This window comes from Meriones unguiculatus, chromosome 7 (assembly GCF_030254825.1).
Source record: "Meriones unguiculatus strain TT.TT164.6M chromosome 7, Bangor_MerUng_6.1, whole genome shotgun sequence".
Lineage (NCBI taxonomy): Eukaryota > Metazoa > Chordata > Mammalia > Rodentia > Muridae > Meriones > Meriones unguiculatus.
Genome location: NC_083355.1, coordinates 40,339,413 through 40,358,584, shown reverse-complemented (window position 1 = coordinate 40,358,584; position 19,172 = coordinate 40,339,413). Strand labels below are relative to the sequence as shown.

The following is a 19,172-nucleotide window of genomic DNA, read 5'->3' as shown; positions in this document are numbered from 1 at the left end:
CTGAAGACCCAAGGAGTGCAGAACGATTCACAAGGTCCCACCCCAAGATTATATAATCAATCAGACAGTGTTGGGAGAGAGACTTCTGGGGCTGCCTGTAAACTGGGGAGAGATACAGCTTTTGTGGGCTTTTCAGTGGTACCTTTCAACCGTGCTCCCCAATACTCACTGGTTCAGCAGGCTAGACCTGGTATGGTCAGTCGGCAGTGCTGGTCTGCAGTAAATCACAGTACACAGGCTTAAAATAAAAATGGACTAACTGCTCTAACCTACATAAAGACCCGATATATACTAAGGGTCAGAAACCAAAATGAACAAACCGACTGGTTACCTAGTCCTATATAAGTTAGTCGGCTGCGTGAGGAGGAGATCCAGCGGTCCTGGGCAAGAGGAGAGACAGCACAAGGCCTAAACCTGCGGGTGTAACGTGGCAGTGTGAGCCCTACGTCTAATCTCAATACTAGGGGAAAGGGAAAGTGAGTCACACACACACACACACACACAAATTCTTCCAGCACCAAAACACCGAACAAAGGGAACATTCACAAACTATTTATAAGAAATGAAAGGCAAACAAAAGATTAACATTCTCAATGTATTTTAAAAACATAATTAGTAAGAAAAAGCAGTTTAAACGATGACGTATCACTTTCATGTGCTAAATGGTAAATTACAAAACGATGGAAATGAAATGTGTAACGCCCAGTGTGGACAAGGGAGTTGCTCTTTCATTTGCCCCTGGAAGAGAGGAAACTGGCCAAACGTCAGTACTTCCTATCTCTTACCTACATGCAGCTTTCACTGTCAAACAAGACTCCTAAGGAAGCACTCGTGGATGTAAGCAACAATTGACAAGAATCTTCACCAAAAGTACTTATAGTTAAAATAAATAACAAATGGTAAGGGCTAGCCACAGGGAATTAATAAAGACAATGGAATGCTATGAATTCATTAGGTGTTTTTAAGTTCATTTAATAACATGGGAAATAACGTAACATTAATTAAGGCTTAGGATTAAGTAACTTGTTCTGAATATTTTCCCAGTGATACCAAATGTTAAGTTAAAACTGGGTCGAGTGATTCAGGGCCTGTAATCTCAGCTACTTGAGAGGCTGTTGCAGGATTGACAGTTCAAGGCCTGTTTGGACTTGAGGACTTTCAAGGCCAGCCAGAATTTAGTGAGGCCCACTCAAAACAGAAAGTAAAAAAGAGGGCTGGTATCTGTCTCAGTGATAGAGCACTTGCCTCAAATGCATAAAGATTTAGGTTTATTAAAAAAAAAAAAAAACCTTAAAAAAAAAACAGTATTAAAAAATGAAACGAGGAAGAGGGAGGGAGGTGGGACCAGGAGATGAGGGAAGGGCTACAATCAGGATATAAAATAAATAAACTGTAAAAAATTAAATATTATATTTTTTTTATTTCCTCCCCTGTCCCAAAAGCCCACCTTTGTTCTAAGCAACCCTTTCACCCCCCATCCCTCCCACTGACACACTTCTCCACTCGCTTCCTGTCCTTTTGTTGCTGGGCTCCTCCATGCAAACAGTTCTTGGCTTGTCAATCATTTTTTCTATTACTTTGAAAGACAACTTCCTCTAACACCCAGCACCCCCTCCTCTGTTACTCACACACCAAGTCTCCATTCTTTCCTGTAGGAGAAGGAAGGCTCCTATTTCTTGAATGGTTGCTCTAAAAGGACAAATGCGATTCTGATAGAGGAAATCAAGTCACTTTGTTCAACGTCACCGTCCGCTCTGCACAGCCCTAGTCCCTCCTATCTCTACAGGCATCATCAGGCTCTCAGGGCGAGAAAAGAACACACAAAACTATACTTCCTCTTGTGTTTGAACTGGCTCCCTCCTACCCAGTCTAAATTAGAGCTGTGTGTGCTTAGCCTGGAACAAGAAAGAAAACTCAAGCGTATGATTTCTGTGTATTTTACATTTAACAGGCAGCAGCAGTTCTCTTTTCTGGAACCGAAGAGCGATGACAGGATAAAGTACATCACAAAAATCAATCAGCTCTCCTGCCACCCCTTGACAACTTATATACCGACTCATACTACAAACATGCCCAGAGGCTTGCAATACAACTTCACCAAATTGGTAGTTCTCCTTGCTAATGGCCAGCCTGATGCATGGCATGTTTAGCTACAAACAGCTCTGCTGACTGTCCCTGCAACATTTTCATGGCACGCCAATAGATCTGTCCACAGTTCTCAGGTCTACCGAAGGGATGGCTCAATTCTTCTTTGATGTAATCCATCCAAAGATCTTTAAAAGAAAAGAAAAATTACTGTAAACATAATTAGAAAAGGGGAAGGCTTTAGTAGGCAAACTCAATTATTTAATACTAAGCCAATTAAAAATTCTAAGAAGCTTCCACACATAAATTTTAATATATATATGAATGAGGTACCATATAATACTGATATATTTAAACGTTGTATAATGCAATAAAATTAAGCCTATTTATCATTTATCAATCATTTATCATTTCTTTCCAGTGAAAACTTTCAAACTCTTTTCTACTTTTTTTTTTTTTTTGGCCTGGAACTCAGAGATTTACCTGCCTCTGCTAGGATTAAAGGTATGTGCTGCCTTTCCCTATACTGCCCACCACCAGCCGGCTTCCTTTCTACTTTTTAAAAGACATGGTACAATTACCTAGTCAGCTCCACACTGTGCCACAGCCAACCAGCCCTATTCTAACTGACGGCCCTTACTGGACCTCCTTTCCTACTAGGATGAACAGCTGGACTATACTAACTTTTACTTTACAAGTACTTGCTTCAGTCTGGTTTGGTTTTGATTTTTTTAGACAGGGCCTCACTCTGTAACCCAAGCTAGCCTGGAACTCACTACATAGTCTAGACTGGCCCTAGACCTCTGGCAATACTCCTGCCTCCACTTCTGCAGCAGTAGGAGTATAGTCATGAGCCACCATATCCCACCACACATAATTTTTAAAAGTTATTTACTTTATTTATATTGTGCATGTGTACACAGGTCATGACATACATGTGGAGGTCAGAAGATAACTTATGGAGGAAGTCAATCCTTTTTTCTACCATGTAGGTCCAAGAGATCAGACTCATGGCTTTAGGCTTGAAAACAAGTTCCTTTAGTCATGGAGCTATCTTACTGGCCCACATAAATTTTTAAGAGACCCAAACCAAGCAAATCTTTCTCTGATCCAGAGTTCTTAAGAGAGCTAGTGGATATAAGGCTTGCTTCAGAGGTGGAGGCAGAAGTATTGCCAGAGGTTTGAGGCAGGTCTAGGCTGTGAAGTGAGTACCAAGCTAGCCTGGACTACAGAGTAAGACCCTGTCTCAAAACACATAGGAAAAGAAGGCAGGAAAAGCACTGAAGGTGTTCTAAGAAGGGCCTAGGATGCAAGCCAGAAACCCAATTCCAACCATGTAACAGATGAGAGATGGCACAAGCAATGCTTACACCCGCAACTGAAGTTTACTTACCAGAATCTGTAGACCCAAACTCTCTCAGCGCCCTCTCGTAATATTCCCTCAGGTTTGCCATCTTGCAGGACTCCTACAAAAACAAGCAGAAGATCTGACTTCATCCATCGAATCAGATTTACTTTGGCTGTATTTTAAGCAACTACCATTTGTGAGGCGTTTGAAGGGGAAGGACCAAACCAGCCTAGTTTCTAACTACATTTTCAGGGTGAAACTTGGGAGCTGTAGAGGAATAACACTTGAAAACCTGGAGGGGCTGAGCAGGATTTAAAAGGAGAAATAAGCAAAGAGTTCTATAGCTTATGCTAGAGACTTCTTCCATTTGAGAATTTTTGCTCTGAAACAGTTATGACCATCTTAAAACACTTTTTTGGAGACAAAATTTCATTATGTAGCCCAGCCCTCTGACTTTAAGTATTTCTTCACTTGGAGAGCACCTCAGCACCGCTATAGTAACAACGTGTGAGCCACTGCTGAGACACAGTCCAGGAAGACAGATGTGAGGAGAATTCTGAGTGTTTGTGAGAACTCCAAAGAAAACAAGACAGAGGCTTGTGACCTCAGTTTCTTCAAAAACACAGAAATGTTCTTGGAATGTGTTTCCGTGCTCCTCCCAGTATAGCAAATCTGGGTTTACTTCAGATTATCCATTACTGCCACTGTTGTTATTCAGTTATCCTTTATATGCCTCCATGCAAGAACATATCTTTGCCACATGTGGCTTGTCCTTGTGATTGCATACAGTTTGAACTGATAAGAACTTTACCCATGTGACCTGTCTTAACCCTCAGAGTGTAAATCATCTGAGGCTCCAAATACAGTTGGCTATTGCACAAGACTTCATTCCATCCCATTTACTGACCCCATTCTCCCAGGTCCTCCACCTCTACAACAGTGGTGAGCTATGACCTAACACAACAGCGAGCATGGCTTTTGTAGCTCTGCTGTCCTTGAACTCCACGTAAACAAAGATGGACTGGAACTCCTGATCCTTAGCGTCCACCTCCTGAGTGCAAAAATAACAGGTGTGCATCACCACTCCCAGTTTATGTGCAGCTGGGGACCAACCCAGGGCTCTGTGCTGGGAAAGCACCAACTGCACCTCCAGCTCCACCTCTACTACTAAATGGATTCCTTTGAGTACAGTTCCAAAGTAGATTAACACCATCTAATGTCCTCGAACTCCCTCTGCAGACCAGGCTGGCATCAAACTCAGAGATCTGCCTGCCTCTGTGTCCTGGCTACCACTGCCCAATTAACTAAAGTCTTTTGTACGGGGCTGGAGAGATCTGCTCAGCAGTCACGATGACTTGCTGCTCCTGAAGAGGACCTGAGTTCAGTTCCCATCCTGACACCCAAGTGCTATGGCTCACAAGCACGTGTAACTCCAGATCCAGGAGATTCAAGGCCATCTTCTGGCCTCCCGGGGCATCTTCACTCCTGAATAAAAATCTCCACAGACACACACATACAGGGAATTTTTTAAAGCATTTAGTATGAAGTAACTATTTCATGAGTTCAATCCCTAATACCATTAAGAAAATCAGAAAAAAATTCTATTCGAATCTCCCTTCACCAAACCACCTATTTTAAAGTCAGTTTAACCTCACATGCATAAATATACAAACACACTTTACTAAGGGGTAATATACACTGTCCTACACATATGTTTCCCTATCCAGTGGCCCATTGGGTCTTATACTTCTCACACACATTTAGCAGGCAGAGAGCCTTCCTATATAAGTGAGGGTAAGGCTGACAATTGAGTGATTGGTCATAGTTATTACATTAATAATCCAGAGACTGATTACTAAACATTATGCTTTACTGTCTCCTCATGTAAGACTATACTCTACTTCAGCACAAAACAGGAGCTCAGCCTCCCTAGTAATTTTTCAAAAGTCAAATTAATACAAAGTGAAATACTAAAACCAAAGAAAACAAGCTGAATACTATGAGGAAACCGGCATACTCATCCAGTAGCTCACTACCTCTATAAACAATTATAACTCTTTTGGAATAATATATATTAAGAAAACAATTATAATTCTTTTGGAAGCCTGCATGTTAGCATACATGTTAGCATATATAACATATGTGGCAGTACACATCTGACTTTAAGAATTTTTATTGGGGCTGGAGAGATGCCTCAGAGGTTAAGAACACTGGCTGTTCTTCCAGAGGTCCTGAGTTCAATTCCCAGCAACCACATGGCAGTTCACAACCATCTATAATGAGATTTGGTGCCCTCTTCTGGCCTGCTGGCTCACATGCAGGAAGATTGCTATATAAATAATAAATAAAATTTAAAAAAAAAAAAAAGAATTTTTATTGGTTTACCTGATTTTTATGAGTGCTTTGCCTGCATATATATGTGCATACAGTATTCACAGGGGCCAGAAGAAGTTACAAAAATTAACTATAGTCAGGAAAAGTTTGAAGTTATGAGGGTGCTGGGAAACAAAGCCAGGTCCTTTGTAAGAGCAGCCAGTGATCCTAACCGTTGAACCACCTCTGCAGCCCCTACATGACAATATTTTAAAATACACGTTTTAGCCAGGCATGGTGGTGCACACCTTTAACCCCAGCGCTCAGGGAGGCAGAGGCAGGTGGATCCCTGTGAGTTCAAAGCCAGCCTGGTCTACAAAGCGAGTCCAGGACAGCTAAGGCTACACAGAGCCTGTCTCGGAAACAAACATTTTTTTTTTTTTAGGCTGGGCATAGTACCTTTAATATCAGGACTCAGGAAGCAGTTGGACAGATATATACATGTATGTACGTATACATGTGCACTCCCGAGCTCGTGTGTGCATGCATGTGTGTATGCGCACATGTACATGTATGTATGCGCACATGTACATGTATGTATGCGCACATGAACATGTATGTATGCGCACATGTACATGTATGTATGCGCACATGTACATGTATGTATGCGCACATGTGCATGTATGTATGCGCACGTGTACATGTATGTATGCGCACATGTACATGTATGTATGTGCACATGAACATGTGTGTATGTGCACATGAACATGTGTGTATGTGCACATGAACATGTGTGTATGTGCACATGAACATGTGTGTATGTGCACATGAACATGTGTGTATGTGCACATGTACACGTGTACATACACACACATTCCAAATTAACTATGGTCAGGAAACTTAATGAATACAGTTTTAGGTAACCATTAAAAAAAAAAAAAAAAGCTTAGACTAGGTATTATTCTTGCTTTAAATAGGAAATCATACAGCTCAATGATGGATCTCTCCTCTAACATTAGCAAGGCCCTGAATTCAGGACATTCAGGGTTACACAAAGAACCCTGTCTCCAAAAATATATATGGGGAGAGAGAGAGTTTATTTCTTTTGTTTTTGTTTTGCGGTTGTTTGGTTTTTTTTGTTTTGGGTTTTTGTTGTTGTTGGTTTTTTGTTTTGTTTTTTTGTGGGGATTTTTGTTTTGTTTTGTTTGGTTTTTTTTTTTTTTTTTTTTTGAGCCAGGATCTTGCTATGTAGCCCTGGGTAGCTACATAGAACTCACTACATAGATCAGGCTGGCCTCAAACCAACAAGAGATCCTGAGTGCTGGGATTAAAAGCACAGACCACATCACCATCCTGAGCTGTGCATTACTTTTTAATGGAGACTTTCCTTTCATTCTATTCATAATTTTACAGCTAAAGCCACCAGAAATAGTAATTAGTTGCTCACTCTATAGCCCAAGACAGAAGAGTGCGCTGTGGAGGAAAGCAGCAGCTGCACCTCACCTAGCCTGGCAGGAAAGCAGCAGCTGCACCTCACCTAGCCTGGCAGGCTACCTTCCTGTGGCATCTGACTTTTCTATTCTGTATGCGTGACTTTCTCCTCTTGGCTTGTTTACCAGCTCTATGGAAAGAGGCTGAACCAAGGGACCAGGAGTTTGTACTCCACTATAATCATCATCATCATCATCATCATCATCATCATCATCATCATCATACACTGCTCTGATTATGACCACAGAGCCATGTTTCCAGGCAGGAAGTGCTCAGAATACTCACCTGTTCCTTTTCAAACTGCATCATTTTCCTGAAAAACTCAACTGAGAATGGACGGCTTTCCTGTAAACTAAAAAGGAGTAGGGAAAACTTTAGTTCCCACAGTGAGCAGAAAGCCTTCTATTACCTATAAACATGAATAAAGAACCAGGCTTTGCTTTCACAATGAGTCAGCAGCAATCTCAGACAAAACAGGATCTGATGGAGTCATTCCCATGCCTCAACTTAGAGTGACTGACCCTTCACCTCTCCTAACTTAGTCTCTTGGGGTTACAAGAACGTAAGGCTCCACACATCTGCTTTAAGCGAGTGCTGCTGTGAACTTTTACTACCAGGCAGATGCTCAGCAACTCTACTCAAAACTCGGTTGACAGCGCAGTGTTAACTACATAAGAAGCAAGTCCTAAGATGATGTACTAGGCTGGAGATACAGCCCAGTGGTATAGCCCTTGCCCAGGTACAAGGCCCTGGGCTCAATCCCGACTGCTTTCAAAAGAAATGATCTGCTAACAGAGCTGCTTATGGTAATGACACAATTACAGTCATCATGACAATGCGCTCTCATTTTCCCCACGTGTTTGAACTGAAGTGTGCAAGACCAGAAAAAGGAAATACATTTTGAAAGTTTCTCAGATCAACACTTCAGACACTATTTGTAACCCACAAAATCTGGGTATGAGGGGCTGAGTATGGGCAAAAAGACCTGGATAACTATGAGTACCTTTTGAACACTGCTCTGGCCTTTTTGCAGCCACCACTTCGATACGCCCAATCCAGGTATTTCTCCTTCAGAGTTACTGAACTGGAACCAGTGACAGCCAAAATAGCTTTCTACATTTAAAAGAAAAAAAAACAAAAACAAGCTCTGTAAAGGAACTTAGAGAGAACAAAAGACATTACCAAGACCCACCCCAAGCCACTAAGTAATGACTTAGGATATGAAATAGCATTCCTTACACCACAAGGGACAGAAGAGGGAGTCTGTACCTTAAAGACTGCTTCAGTGTCCTCTTGGCTTTTAGCATTTTCACTCCATTCTGCCCAAGAAATCCACAAGGGCAGACAAACCTGTTCACAACAACAAAACTGTCAGATGTGAAAACTCATCACTGTAAAGTCAGGGTCACTGCAGCCCCTAGCCAAATCATCCAGAACAACACTTTGATAACTCAGTCCCATTCTGATGGGGACTCTTAACTGTGGCCATACCCACTCAGGCCCATGGCTAACCAAGTCGTGAGTCTGGTCTGGGAGCCTCTACTTAAGAACAGATGGAGGCTGGCCTGCCTGATCTTCCCTGTGTAGAGGCAGATGGCAGAGGGCAATGCTTGTTCCCCACCTTATTCTCTGCAGTACGTTTTCCCACTCACTCATACAAAAGATTCACCGCAAAATAGGATTAGAACATTAAAGTCTAAATTTTTGTGATTGCAAGTTGAATTTTAATCAGATGTGGATGCAAATGAGAATATACTATTAGTATTTTTCATTTATAAGATATTTAAACAGAATAAGAAATCTTACACGATTTAGTAAGCTTGCAAATAAAGGATTAGAAATAGAAGTGATTTTTCTATTGAGTCCCTGAACTGTCACCATGTAACAACAATTATCATTCTAGGGTTTGCTCTTACTAGACAAGTTTATCACATAGGAGCTTTCACTAAAATCTTAAAAGGTTTTCCAAGAAAGGGCTAGAGATATAGCTCAGCTGATAGACTCCTTGCTTACCCTGCAAGAAGCCCTGGGTTCAATCCCCAGCACAACATAAACCAGACATGGTGAAGCATACCTATAATCCCAGCACTCAGGTGGTGGAGGCAGAAGGATCAAAGTTTAAGGTTAAGCTAGCTTGGGCTACATAAGACCCTGTCTTTTAAACACACACACACACACACAAAACAGTTTCCCAAAAAGAGTGAAATATGAGGACTGGAGAGCTGGTTCTGTGGTTAAGAGCAGTTGGTGGCAAAGGACCTAAATTCTGATCCCAGAGTCCACATGGAGGCTCACCTCTTCCTTGGACACAGGTGTGGGTCAGACACACATGAAGGCAAAAAAACTACCACACATAAAATAATAAAAATAAATAAATCTTTTTTAAAAAAGGAATAAAATATAAAGACACAATTCGCAGACCTGGGGCTTGAGGTGCGCAAAGGCTTCTTCAAAATGCGTCGCTATGTCGGGGCTGTTTGAGTCAATGAGCACCTGCAGCCTCGTCTGCCACATTGCTGCAGAATCCTTGAACAGTTCGGTCCCAGCTTCGGCCACCTGCAGAGCCTCTTTAAAGAGGTCCTGGCGCAGCAACAAGTCAATCTAAGAAAGACAAAGCACACTGTAAGCACCACTTGAAAGCAAAATCATATATATAATAGAGACATATAAAGATGATTTATGATATTAATCTCAATAGCCTTCCCACTAGACCTTTTACCACAGCCGCTAAATAGACACAAAGGACAAGTGGAATTCCTCCCCCTTCCCTGCTTCTTCCCATAAGACTATGAGAAAATCAAAGACGGCAGCTAAAGAGATAGATGGTTCAGTAGATGCTACAGGGTGCAGGGCCAGGACCAACAGGGCCCACGATGGGAAAAACCTCAGGAAAGGAAGTATTCAAGCTAAGACTTAAGGAAAATCAGATGCCAGTCAGGTAAACACAGAACCCGGGAAAGAGAAGGCTTGCCAACCAGTTTGCACAAGTGCTAGAGACAGTATAATACAAGAGGAAACAGGAAATTCATGTTTAGCATGATTGCAGGGAGGGATGACAACAAGATTAGAACAGAAGATGTTTCTGGAAATTCAGGCAGGGATCAAGTTAGGAGTAAATGTAAAAAAAAAAAAGTGAGTAACTTCCTGATAAGCTAGGGCCAGACGGAAGGAGAGGAAGACACCCTCTCTCAGTGGACTCAGAAGGGGGCAGGGAGGAGATGAGGGAGAGAGGGGAGAATTGGGAGGGAAAGAGGGAGAGGGCTACAGCTGAGATACAAGTGAATGCATAAAATTATTTAAAAATTAAATAAGTAAATAAAAAGTGAGTAACTTTACCTGAAAAAGTATGGGAAAACCAGAATAATCTTGTAATTTTTACTTTTATTTGTGTTTACAACACATGTGTTTGTGTGAGTGTACACATGTGCATGCTGACACATGCTGATAAGTGTGTGTATGAGAGAGACATAGAGAAGACAGAGGTTAATGTTAGTAGGTGTCTTCCACTATTGCCCTCTTTACGTTTTTGCATGTGTTTATGTGTGTGATGTATGTATATGCATGTTCACATGTATGTGGTTATAAATGTGTTTGCTGGTGCACATACATGTGTGTTTTATCTATATGGATGTCTAAGGCTGATGCTAGCTTCCTCTATAGCTATACACCTTATTCATAGAGGCAGAATCATTGAGGCCAGGTCTCTCAACTAAACCCAGAGCTCCACCAAACAGCTAATCTAATTAGCCAGTTTACTCTGGGAGTCCATCTTTACCTTCAGCACACTAGAATTCTAGGCTAGGGATCGTGGTCCTTAACTTGCACAGCAAACACTTAGCTTAGCAGCTAACTGAGAGATGAACACTTAGCCCTGCACTTCACATTTTGAGATTGTGTTTCTCACTGAACCTGGAGCTCACCTATCCAGCTGAAGAGATGAGCTCCAGGGCCTCTGCCTCCCTGCACTCTGCCAACACTACAAAAAGACAGGGAAAAGCAAAGGGAGGGAGGAGAGATGAGAATGAGAAAAGGATAGAAAGGTAGTTGAGAAGGAAAAAGTGGGAAGTAGAGGGGCGGGAACCCAGGAAGAAAGAGAAGGGGAAGGGAAGAGGAAGGGGAAGGGGAGAAGAGGGCTGGAGAGATGATCCTGCAGAGGACTCAGGTTCAATTCTCAGCACCCAGATGGCAGCTAACAACCATCCAAAACTCCATTCAGTTCCAGGAGATCCAAAACCTTCTGCTAGACTGCACACACTTGATATATATACATCTATACAGGTAAAACATTCATGCTCATGAAACAAAAATAGATCCTTAAAACAAACAAACATGGGTGGTGGTGGTGCACTCCTCTAATCCCAGCACTGGAAAGGAAGAGATAGGCATAGCTCTGTGAGTTCCACTACAACCAGAATAGACAGAGAAGCCCTGTCTCGAAGAAAAAAAAAGGAGGGCGGGGAGGGAAGAGCAGGATATGGAAGAGAAGAAACATGAAGGGAAAAAAAAAGAAAGGAAAGGGAATGCCAAATAGGTTCATTCTGATTTTTTTGTTCTGGTATCATATATTTTAAACCAGAATAAAGTACATGGAACAGGCAGTGAGTGTGCTTTCTATGGTCTTCCTTACCCACTGCTTGTACTGGACTTCAGAAAGGAGCTTCAGGTCATGGGCCTTCCTGAATGCAAGCATGGTTCTTTCCAGCCTCTGAAATGAGAAACATCTGTCAGGCCATAAACAGATTCCAGCAGGTCCTCTGCACTGAACTGGGCAAAAGTGATTTTACACTTTTCTGAGAATCCAGAGATGGGCCTGGGTTCTGAACGGGTGTCACGCATGATGAGATGAGCTAAGCGCCTGAGCCTGGCACAGTCCAATCAGCAGCAAACCCTCCCTGCTTTATCTATCCAGGATAAGGGTAAAGCAGACTAGATCTTCTTGATGACAGGTCACCCACAAGGAAAAAGCAAGTGATTAAGCCCAAAATTCTGACAGCTGGCCTACACCCCAAAAGAACTCTGTCCTTCTCTACAAAGCAGGCACTTTCTAACCACTCCCTGAGGCTATGCAACGTAAATCCTTACCTGGCCTCTGAGGGGCACACTACTGGTCTTCTTAGAAAACCTTTCCAAGCAAAAGTTGATGTAACACTTCCACATGGCCTCTGAAAAAGTCAAGCATCAATTAGGTTACCAGTCCTCTCAGTTCAAAGATCTTACTTCCAAGGGGACACTCCTCTAAACAAAGTTTAAATTAGGAGCTGAAAATGCCCCAGTTGCTCTTCCGGAGGACCTGAGTTAGGATCCTATCATCCAAACTGGATGGCTCACAACCACCTGTAACTCCAGCTCCAAGGGATCTTTGGGCTTCTTTGGGTACCAGCCTAGGTGATATTGTTCACTCACAGGGACAAACACACACATATATAAAACAAAAATAATAAAAATAAACTGTTTTAAAAACAAAGTTTAAATTAGCCTGGTTAAAAAAAAAAAAACATAAAACAAACAAACAAACAAAAATACGTTACCCCCATTGTATCAGATATTGGAGAAAAGCAACTAAGCAATGCATCAATTCAAAATCCTTGTCTTAAAAAAAAAAAGAAAAAAAAAACTGTCTCCACTGCCTTTATTCTCCAATATTTCCAAACAAAAATGCAATCTCTAATAAAAGATAAAGGATAAAGCCCAATGTAGTGACTCATCCCTTTAATCCCAGCACTCAGGAGGAAAAGGCAGGCACATCTGAGAGTTCAAGGTCAGCCTTGTCTCCATGTAGGCAAGCCAATAAGCCAATGCTACATAGTTAGACCCTGTCTCCAAAGAAAAAAAGATAATACAATCTTCTGAATTACAATTTCTTGGAGTTTGGTGGGGGATGGCTTACTTTGTTTTGTTTTGTTTCCAAGACAGGGTTTCAGGCAGCCTCAATCTCACCATCTAGCTAAGGATAACTTTGAACTCCAGATCCTCCTCCTGCCTTTAACTCCAAGGTATTGACAATATAAGTATGCACCACCAGTTGCAGTTTACTGAAGTACTGGGAATCAAACCCAGGGCTTCATGTTGTACAAAGGCTCTTTCCTAATGAGCTACATTCCCACCCCTTAACTTGTACCTAAGTATTATTTCTGCCAAAAAAAAAAAAAAAGAACATAAATACCTCTATTACTGAAGTTCATGAAAACTCTAGCATACACCTGTAATTCTAGCTTGCAGGAGGCAGAGACAGGTAGATCAGCAGTTCAAAGCCAGCCTAGATTACATAAACTCTCATCATGAAAAACTCGAGCTTTTCACCATCACATGAAGACAAACTGGAAAGAGGCCTATAGGGATAAGTATATACAACTCAGCTGGTAGAGTGCTTGTCTGGCAGGCATGAGGTACCACACATACTGGTCCAGAAGTTCAAGGTCATCATGGCCTATAAAGTGAATTGAGGCCAGCCTAGGATACATGACATCCTCTCAAAAAAGAAAAGGGGGGGTATAAAGTGGCTGGCAAGACAGCTGAACACATAAAGGCTCCTGATGCCAAACCTGATGCCATCCATCACCTTCCTAGTTAGGACCACATATAAGAACACACTCCAGTGAGTTGTCCTCTGACTACAGCGTGTATGTTGTGGCATGTAACTCACAGACACAGTAAGGGAAGAAAAAGGGAGCCAGGCACACTGTACCCTGTCCCATACAGAGGTGCGTCTTCCTGTTTTTCTCCTCCACCTCAGACTGAAATCAGGGCACACGCTTGCTGGGTAAGTGCCCTACTACTGAGCTATATTACACCCCCAATCCTCTATACAGACTTCCCATTCCAATTTAAGTGTTGACAGCGAGAACGTCAGCCTCACGTTCACGCTCCCCTCCCACAAGTCAGACTCACCTGTGGGCAGAGTCTTCACTGCCTCTTCATACACAGCACAGCACCTCTCCTCCCTGCGGCCCACCTCCACTGCTTTGGCTTGTTTCGATACCGGCTGCTCTTCACCTGGCTGAGACTCAATCTCTAGTTCTCGCCGTGCCACATAATCCCAAGTGAGTGGGTCATCAGTGTGCAGAGCTTGAAGGCTGAAAATTACAGCTTACTGGCACCTGCCCCGAGTTAAGAAACTAAGTCGATAATAACAAAGTTCTTATGCTCTAAAAAAGAACACCCTTTCACAGCCGCAATACCACGAGTCATTTGCTAGCAGGCTTTCCAGAATGACTTAATGAACAGACTTATCAGTGGTACAGTGTTGTTATATATCAATTGGATCTCAAAATGTTTCAGGCATCATTTGCAAATGTTAGCTTTTTGCTGGACATGGTGGCACCCACAAATTCAAGCCCAGCCTAGTGAGTTCCAGATCCTGTTTTTAAAAATAAATAAACAGCAGGGCAGTAGCAGTGCATGCCTTTAATTCCAGCACTCAGCAGGCAGATGCAGGCTGATCTCTGAATTCGAGGCCAGCCTGGTCTACAGAGTTCCAGGACAGCCAGGGCTACACAGAGAAACCCTGTCTCCAACCCTCTCTCCCAAATTAAGATAAAATAAAAATAAACAAAAACGTAATAAATATTAACTTTAAAATTATTATACTCTTCAAATCAAATCAGTAGCTGTCTGTGGACATAGAAGCCTCCATGAGCCCTGCATGAACTCTTGAATTCTTATGACAGAAGCAGAGAAAAGGCACAACTTAATCCTCTACTGAAACCCCAAAGACACCCAAAGAACAAACTGATGCACGGTTCTAGCTCGTCTCCTACGACATCAAGAAATGGATCCCAGGAACAGAGATGCCTAATAGAGCACTCTGCAGTGGCTTCAGTGAGAAACATCCCCACCAAAGGGCCTTCGATTATTTCCAGTTTGTGGCACTATTTGGGGAGGTTATAATCTTTAGAAAGCACAGCCTTGCTGGAGAAAGGACATCACGGGGGACAGGGTTTATGGGTTTATAGACATACTCCACTTCCTGCTCATTCGCCCTGCTTCCTGTGCGCAGGTAAAGATGTCATCAGTCAACTTCCTGCTCGTACACCATTATGAACTCCAGCCTTCTAGAACCATAAGCCAAAAACAAAAACAAACAAACAAAAAAAAACCCCTTTCTTCTGTAAGTTGTTTTTGGTAATGGTATTTCATCACAGCACAAACACTAACTAAGATACACAAATAATTCTTAAATACCAGAATCAAACACTGCAGATTAAATATTGACAGTATTTAGCTATAAAAAGTTATGACTACAACTCTGATTTTGCAGAAAAAAAGAATGTGTATTGATAAGTTTGCAGGATATGTTTGTAAGATGTATCCTATTTCTGAAACAAAGCCAAACATGTCAATCAAAGAACCACTGCAGGAATACATATCTTCTATTCATAATATAACATAATTTTTCCGAAAGTAAGTAAAGGATATTATTATTATTATTATTATTATTATATTTTGTTTTGTTTTTGCTTTTTGTGACAGGGTTTCTCCTTGGCTGTCTTGGGACTCACTCTGTAGACCAGGCTGGCCTGTCTCTGACTCCCAAGTGCGGAAATTAAAGGCATGCACCAACACCTCTAGGTGTATATTATTTTTCACTTCTCCCCAGCCTCAAATATTAATCAGAAGACATGTTCGCCTTACCATGTTTTACTTACTCATCATAAATTTCTTTTTGCAAATCTTTGGCAAAATCAAATAGTTGTGCAATTGAGAGAAGTGACACATGGAATTCTGCACCTAAAATTTAAAAATCAAGGGGAGAGGAAGGTTTGCTGTTAAATTGAAAAGACATTTTACTCTCAAAGTGTCATTTTCTTTATGTATTAGAGTTGGTCTTCAGGGATTTTGTCTTTTGCTTTGAGACAGGGCTTTACTATATATATATGGCTGGCTTCTACTCCTTCCCTGACCTCTCGTGGTACAAACCCAGGGCCTTGTACATGCTATGCAAGTACTCTATCACTGAGCTACAAGCCCCATCACAGACTGGCCTCCAATTCATGATCATCTTGTCTCAGCAGGTGCTAGATGACACTATATCAAGCTCTGTTTTTGTTTTCCTGGTGCTGGATCAAACTATGCATAATGTACACTGAGCTATGCTCAGAGTTAGAATTGGTAGGCTTCTCACAGTGACTTTTTTTTAACAGAACAAAGAAGAAAGGAAATATTATCCTATATCCCCACCACATAAACAAAGACATTAGTATTTTAAAATATTTCCAACTACTCTTAAATTTCATAAAAAGGACATAAGGTAAAAATATTATCTACACTCTTTTATCTATCTATCTATCTATCTATTTTTATATGCACTGGTGTTTTGTCTACATGTGTAAGGGGTCGGGTCTCCTGGAACAGGAGTTATAGACATTTGTGAGCTGCAATGTGGGTGCTGAGAATTGAACCCGGTTCCTTTGGAAAAGCAGACAGTGCTCTTAACTGCTGAGCCATCTCTTCAGCCCCCCTTTTTTTAATTTTTCGTTTGTTTTTCAGGACAGAGTTTCATCCTGGACTCACTTTGTTGGCTGGCCTCGAGCTCACATTGATCCGCCTGCCTCTGCCTCCACCTCCACCTCCCCAATGCAGGGATTCTACGTGTGCACCACCACACCTGTCTTTTTTCATCTATTCCTTTTCAACTCATCCCAATGAGTATTCAACAAAATCTTATTGCAATTTCCAGTGATAGCTCAGAAGGAAGATTTTTCTGAAGATACAGAACACTCTGCCTAAAAGTTAAGACTTTCTCATCACAAACAGAACACTACCAAAAACAAGTACCCAGAGAGTACTTACCTTTAATCTTGCTTACAGAATTTTTGTAAATGATCCGTGCCAGCTCGCCTTTAAGGACTTCTTCAGGATGATCAAAATTCCCCTACAAAGTGTTACATCAACCATAACTGAAAACACAGTACCAGGAAGTACCAAAAAAAAAAAAAAAAAGGATGGAAATTAACAGTCCTAGACTACTAGCACCACACGACGTGTGACAAATCACAATTCCAAGGCTAGTTCCCTCACTTATAAAGTATGCAGCTTGAGCATCACTGATCATCCAACTGTTTCTCTTAGACTTTTTAAGCCATGTAATCTTAGCCTCACTCTCCCTTTAGACCAGAACAGATCAGGTTATACATGCCTTGATTATACTTCTGTATAGTATTTTATTTAAATTAAAAAAAAAAAAATTCTGAGGGCTGGAGAAATGGCTCAGTTGATAAAGAGCTTGCCACAGAAGTATAAGGACCCAAGTTTGTATCCCCAGTACTCATACGAAAAGCCAAGTGTGGTGGCACACACCTGTAATCCTAGTGCTAAGGAAGAGATGGATCAATAGGGTCTACTGGCCATCCAGTCTGATCAAACCAGTGAGTTCCATGTTCAGTGAGACCCCTATCTCAAAAAATAACATGGAAAGGACCAATGAAAGAGTTTAAATGGTAAAAGCACTTGCCACCAATGCTTATGACAATTCAGTCTCTGGGACTCATATAGTAGGAAAAAAAACAACTCCCACAAGTTGTCCCCTGACCACATACACACATACTGCAGTGCCTATGTGCTCCCCCCAAAAACACATATACAAACACACAAATGAAAATGTCTTATGTCCAGACAGTTTAATCCCAGCACTCAGAAGGCAGAGGCAGGGGGGTCTCTATGAGTTTAAGGCCAGCCTGTATCCCCTGACCTCCACATGTACACTGTGGAACATAAATAAATAAAAATAAAAGATAAAGCCAGGCAGAGTGACGCACATCTGTAATCCCAGCACTTGTGGAGGTAGAGAGAGGCCGATCTCTGTGAGTTCTAGGCCAGACTGATCTTTGTAAATGAGTCCAGGACAGATGATGTTACGCAGAGAAACCCTGTCTCAAAAATAATGAATGAATAAATGAAAAGATAAATAGGAACTGATGAGATGGCTCGGTGAGTAAAGGTACCTGCTGCCAACCTGACCACCTGAGATGGATCCCCAGGGCCCACGTGATGAAAGGAGAGGCCCAACATCTGCAAGCTGTCCTCTGGCCTCCACACACACACGGCATGTGCCTCCCTCTAAACAATATTCTTTTGCTTTTCTAGACAGGGTTTCTCTGCGCAGCCCTGGCTGTCCTGGAACTCACTCTGTAGACCAGGCTGGCCTTGAACTCACAGATCTGCCTGCCTCTGCCTCCCAAGTTCTGTGATTAAAGGCGTGCACCACCATCACCTGGCCCAAAACAATATTCTTAAATGTAATTAAAAAATAAAATATAAGGAGGAGATGCAATTGAGGGAATACAAATCAGCCTTTTAGCTACCACATACACACACATGCACTTTCACACTCCCTCACACACAAACATATAAACATATCCCACACATGCATACCCCACCTACACACAAGTTCTAAGCTGAAAACACAGTAAGATTACAGCAAGTTCTTTTGTTGCTGTTTTAGTTTTGTTGTTTTATCTTTTGAAGACAGAGTCTTGCTTTGTTTCAGAAACTCACAATCCTTCTGGTTCAGCTTTGTAAATGCTGGGATTAAAGATATGCCTCAAGATACCAACTCTAAAATTTAAAGCTTTTTCTTTACAGTTATTTCATCACATTACAAATTATATAAAAAGAAAAGAGCCAGGAATGGTGATGCACTCCTGTAATCTCACCTCCGAGAAGACTGAGGCAGGAGATCAAGAGTTGTAGGTTTGAGCCAGCAAGATGGCTCAGTGGGAAAAATAGTGGAAAGAGAGAATCAATTCCCCCAAGCTGTCCTCTGACCTCCACAAAGCACCATGATACACACTCAAAATGTAATTTTAAAAATTAAATTGCAAATTCATCTGAAAGTAAAAAATGTAACATTAAATTGGAAGGAAAAATTTATCTCAAAAACATATTCTTTCATTTGTAAGGAGGCTCAAAAGACTAACAACTGACAATACATTAGGCT

General features: G+C 41.6%; 1 protein-coding gene across 1 annotated transcript in view; it reads right to left on the bottom strand.

Moving 5' to 3' along the window:
• Nucleotides 1-581: 581 nt before the first annotated feature.
• Nucleotides 582-19,172, bottom strand: part of Utp6 (UTP6 small subunit processome component) — a 28,951-nt gene continuing 10,360 nt past the window's right edge. Inside the window, exons 9-19 of the mRNA XM_021630970.2 lie at nt 17,027-17,108; nt 15,883-15,964; nt 14,126-14,310; nt 12,320-12,399; nt 11,865-11,942; nt 9,659-9,838; nt 8,507-8,587; nt 8,241-8,350; nt 7,523-7,589; nt 3,479-3,551; nt 582-2,273 (exon numbers count right to left, since the gene is read on the bottom strand). Coding sequence (XP_021486645.2) covers nt 2,119-2,273; nt 3,479-3,551; nt 7,523-7,589; nt 8,241-8,350; nt 8,507-8,587; nt 9,659-9,838; nt 11,865-11,942; nt 12,320-12,399; nt 14,126-14,310; nt 15,883-15,964; nt 17,027-17,108 — 1,173 coding nt within the window. The 3' untranslated portion in view covers nt 582-2,118. The remainder of the gene's footprint in view (nt 2,274-3,478; nt 3,552-7,522; nt 7,590-8,240; nt 8,351-8,506; nt 8,588-9,658; nt 9,839-11,864; nt 11,943-12,319; nt 12,400-14,125; nt 14,311-15,882; nt 15,965-17,026; nt 17,109-19,172) is intronic.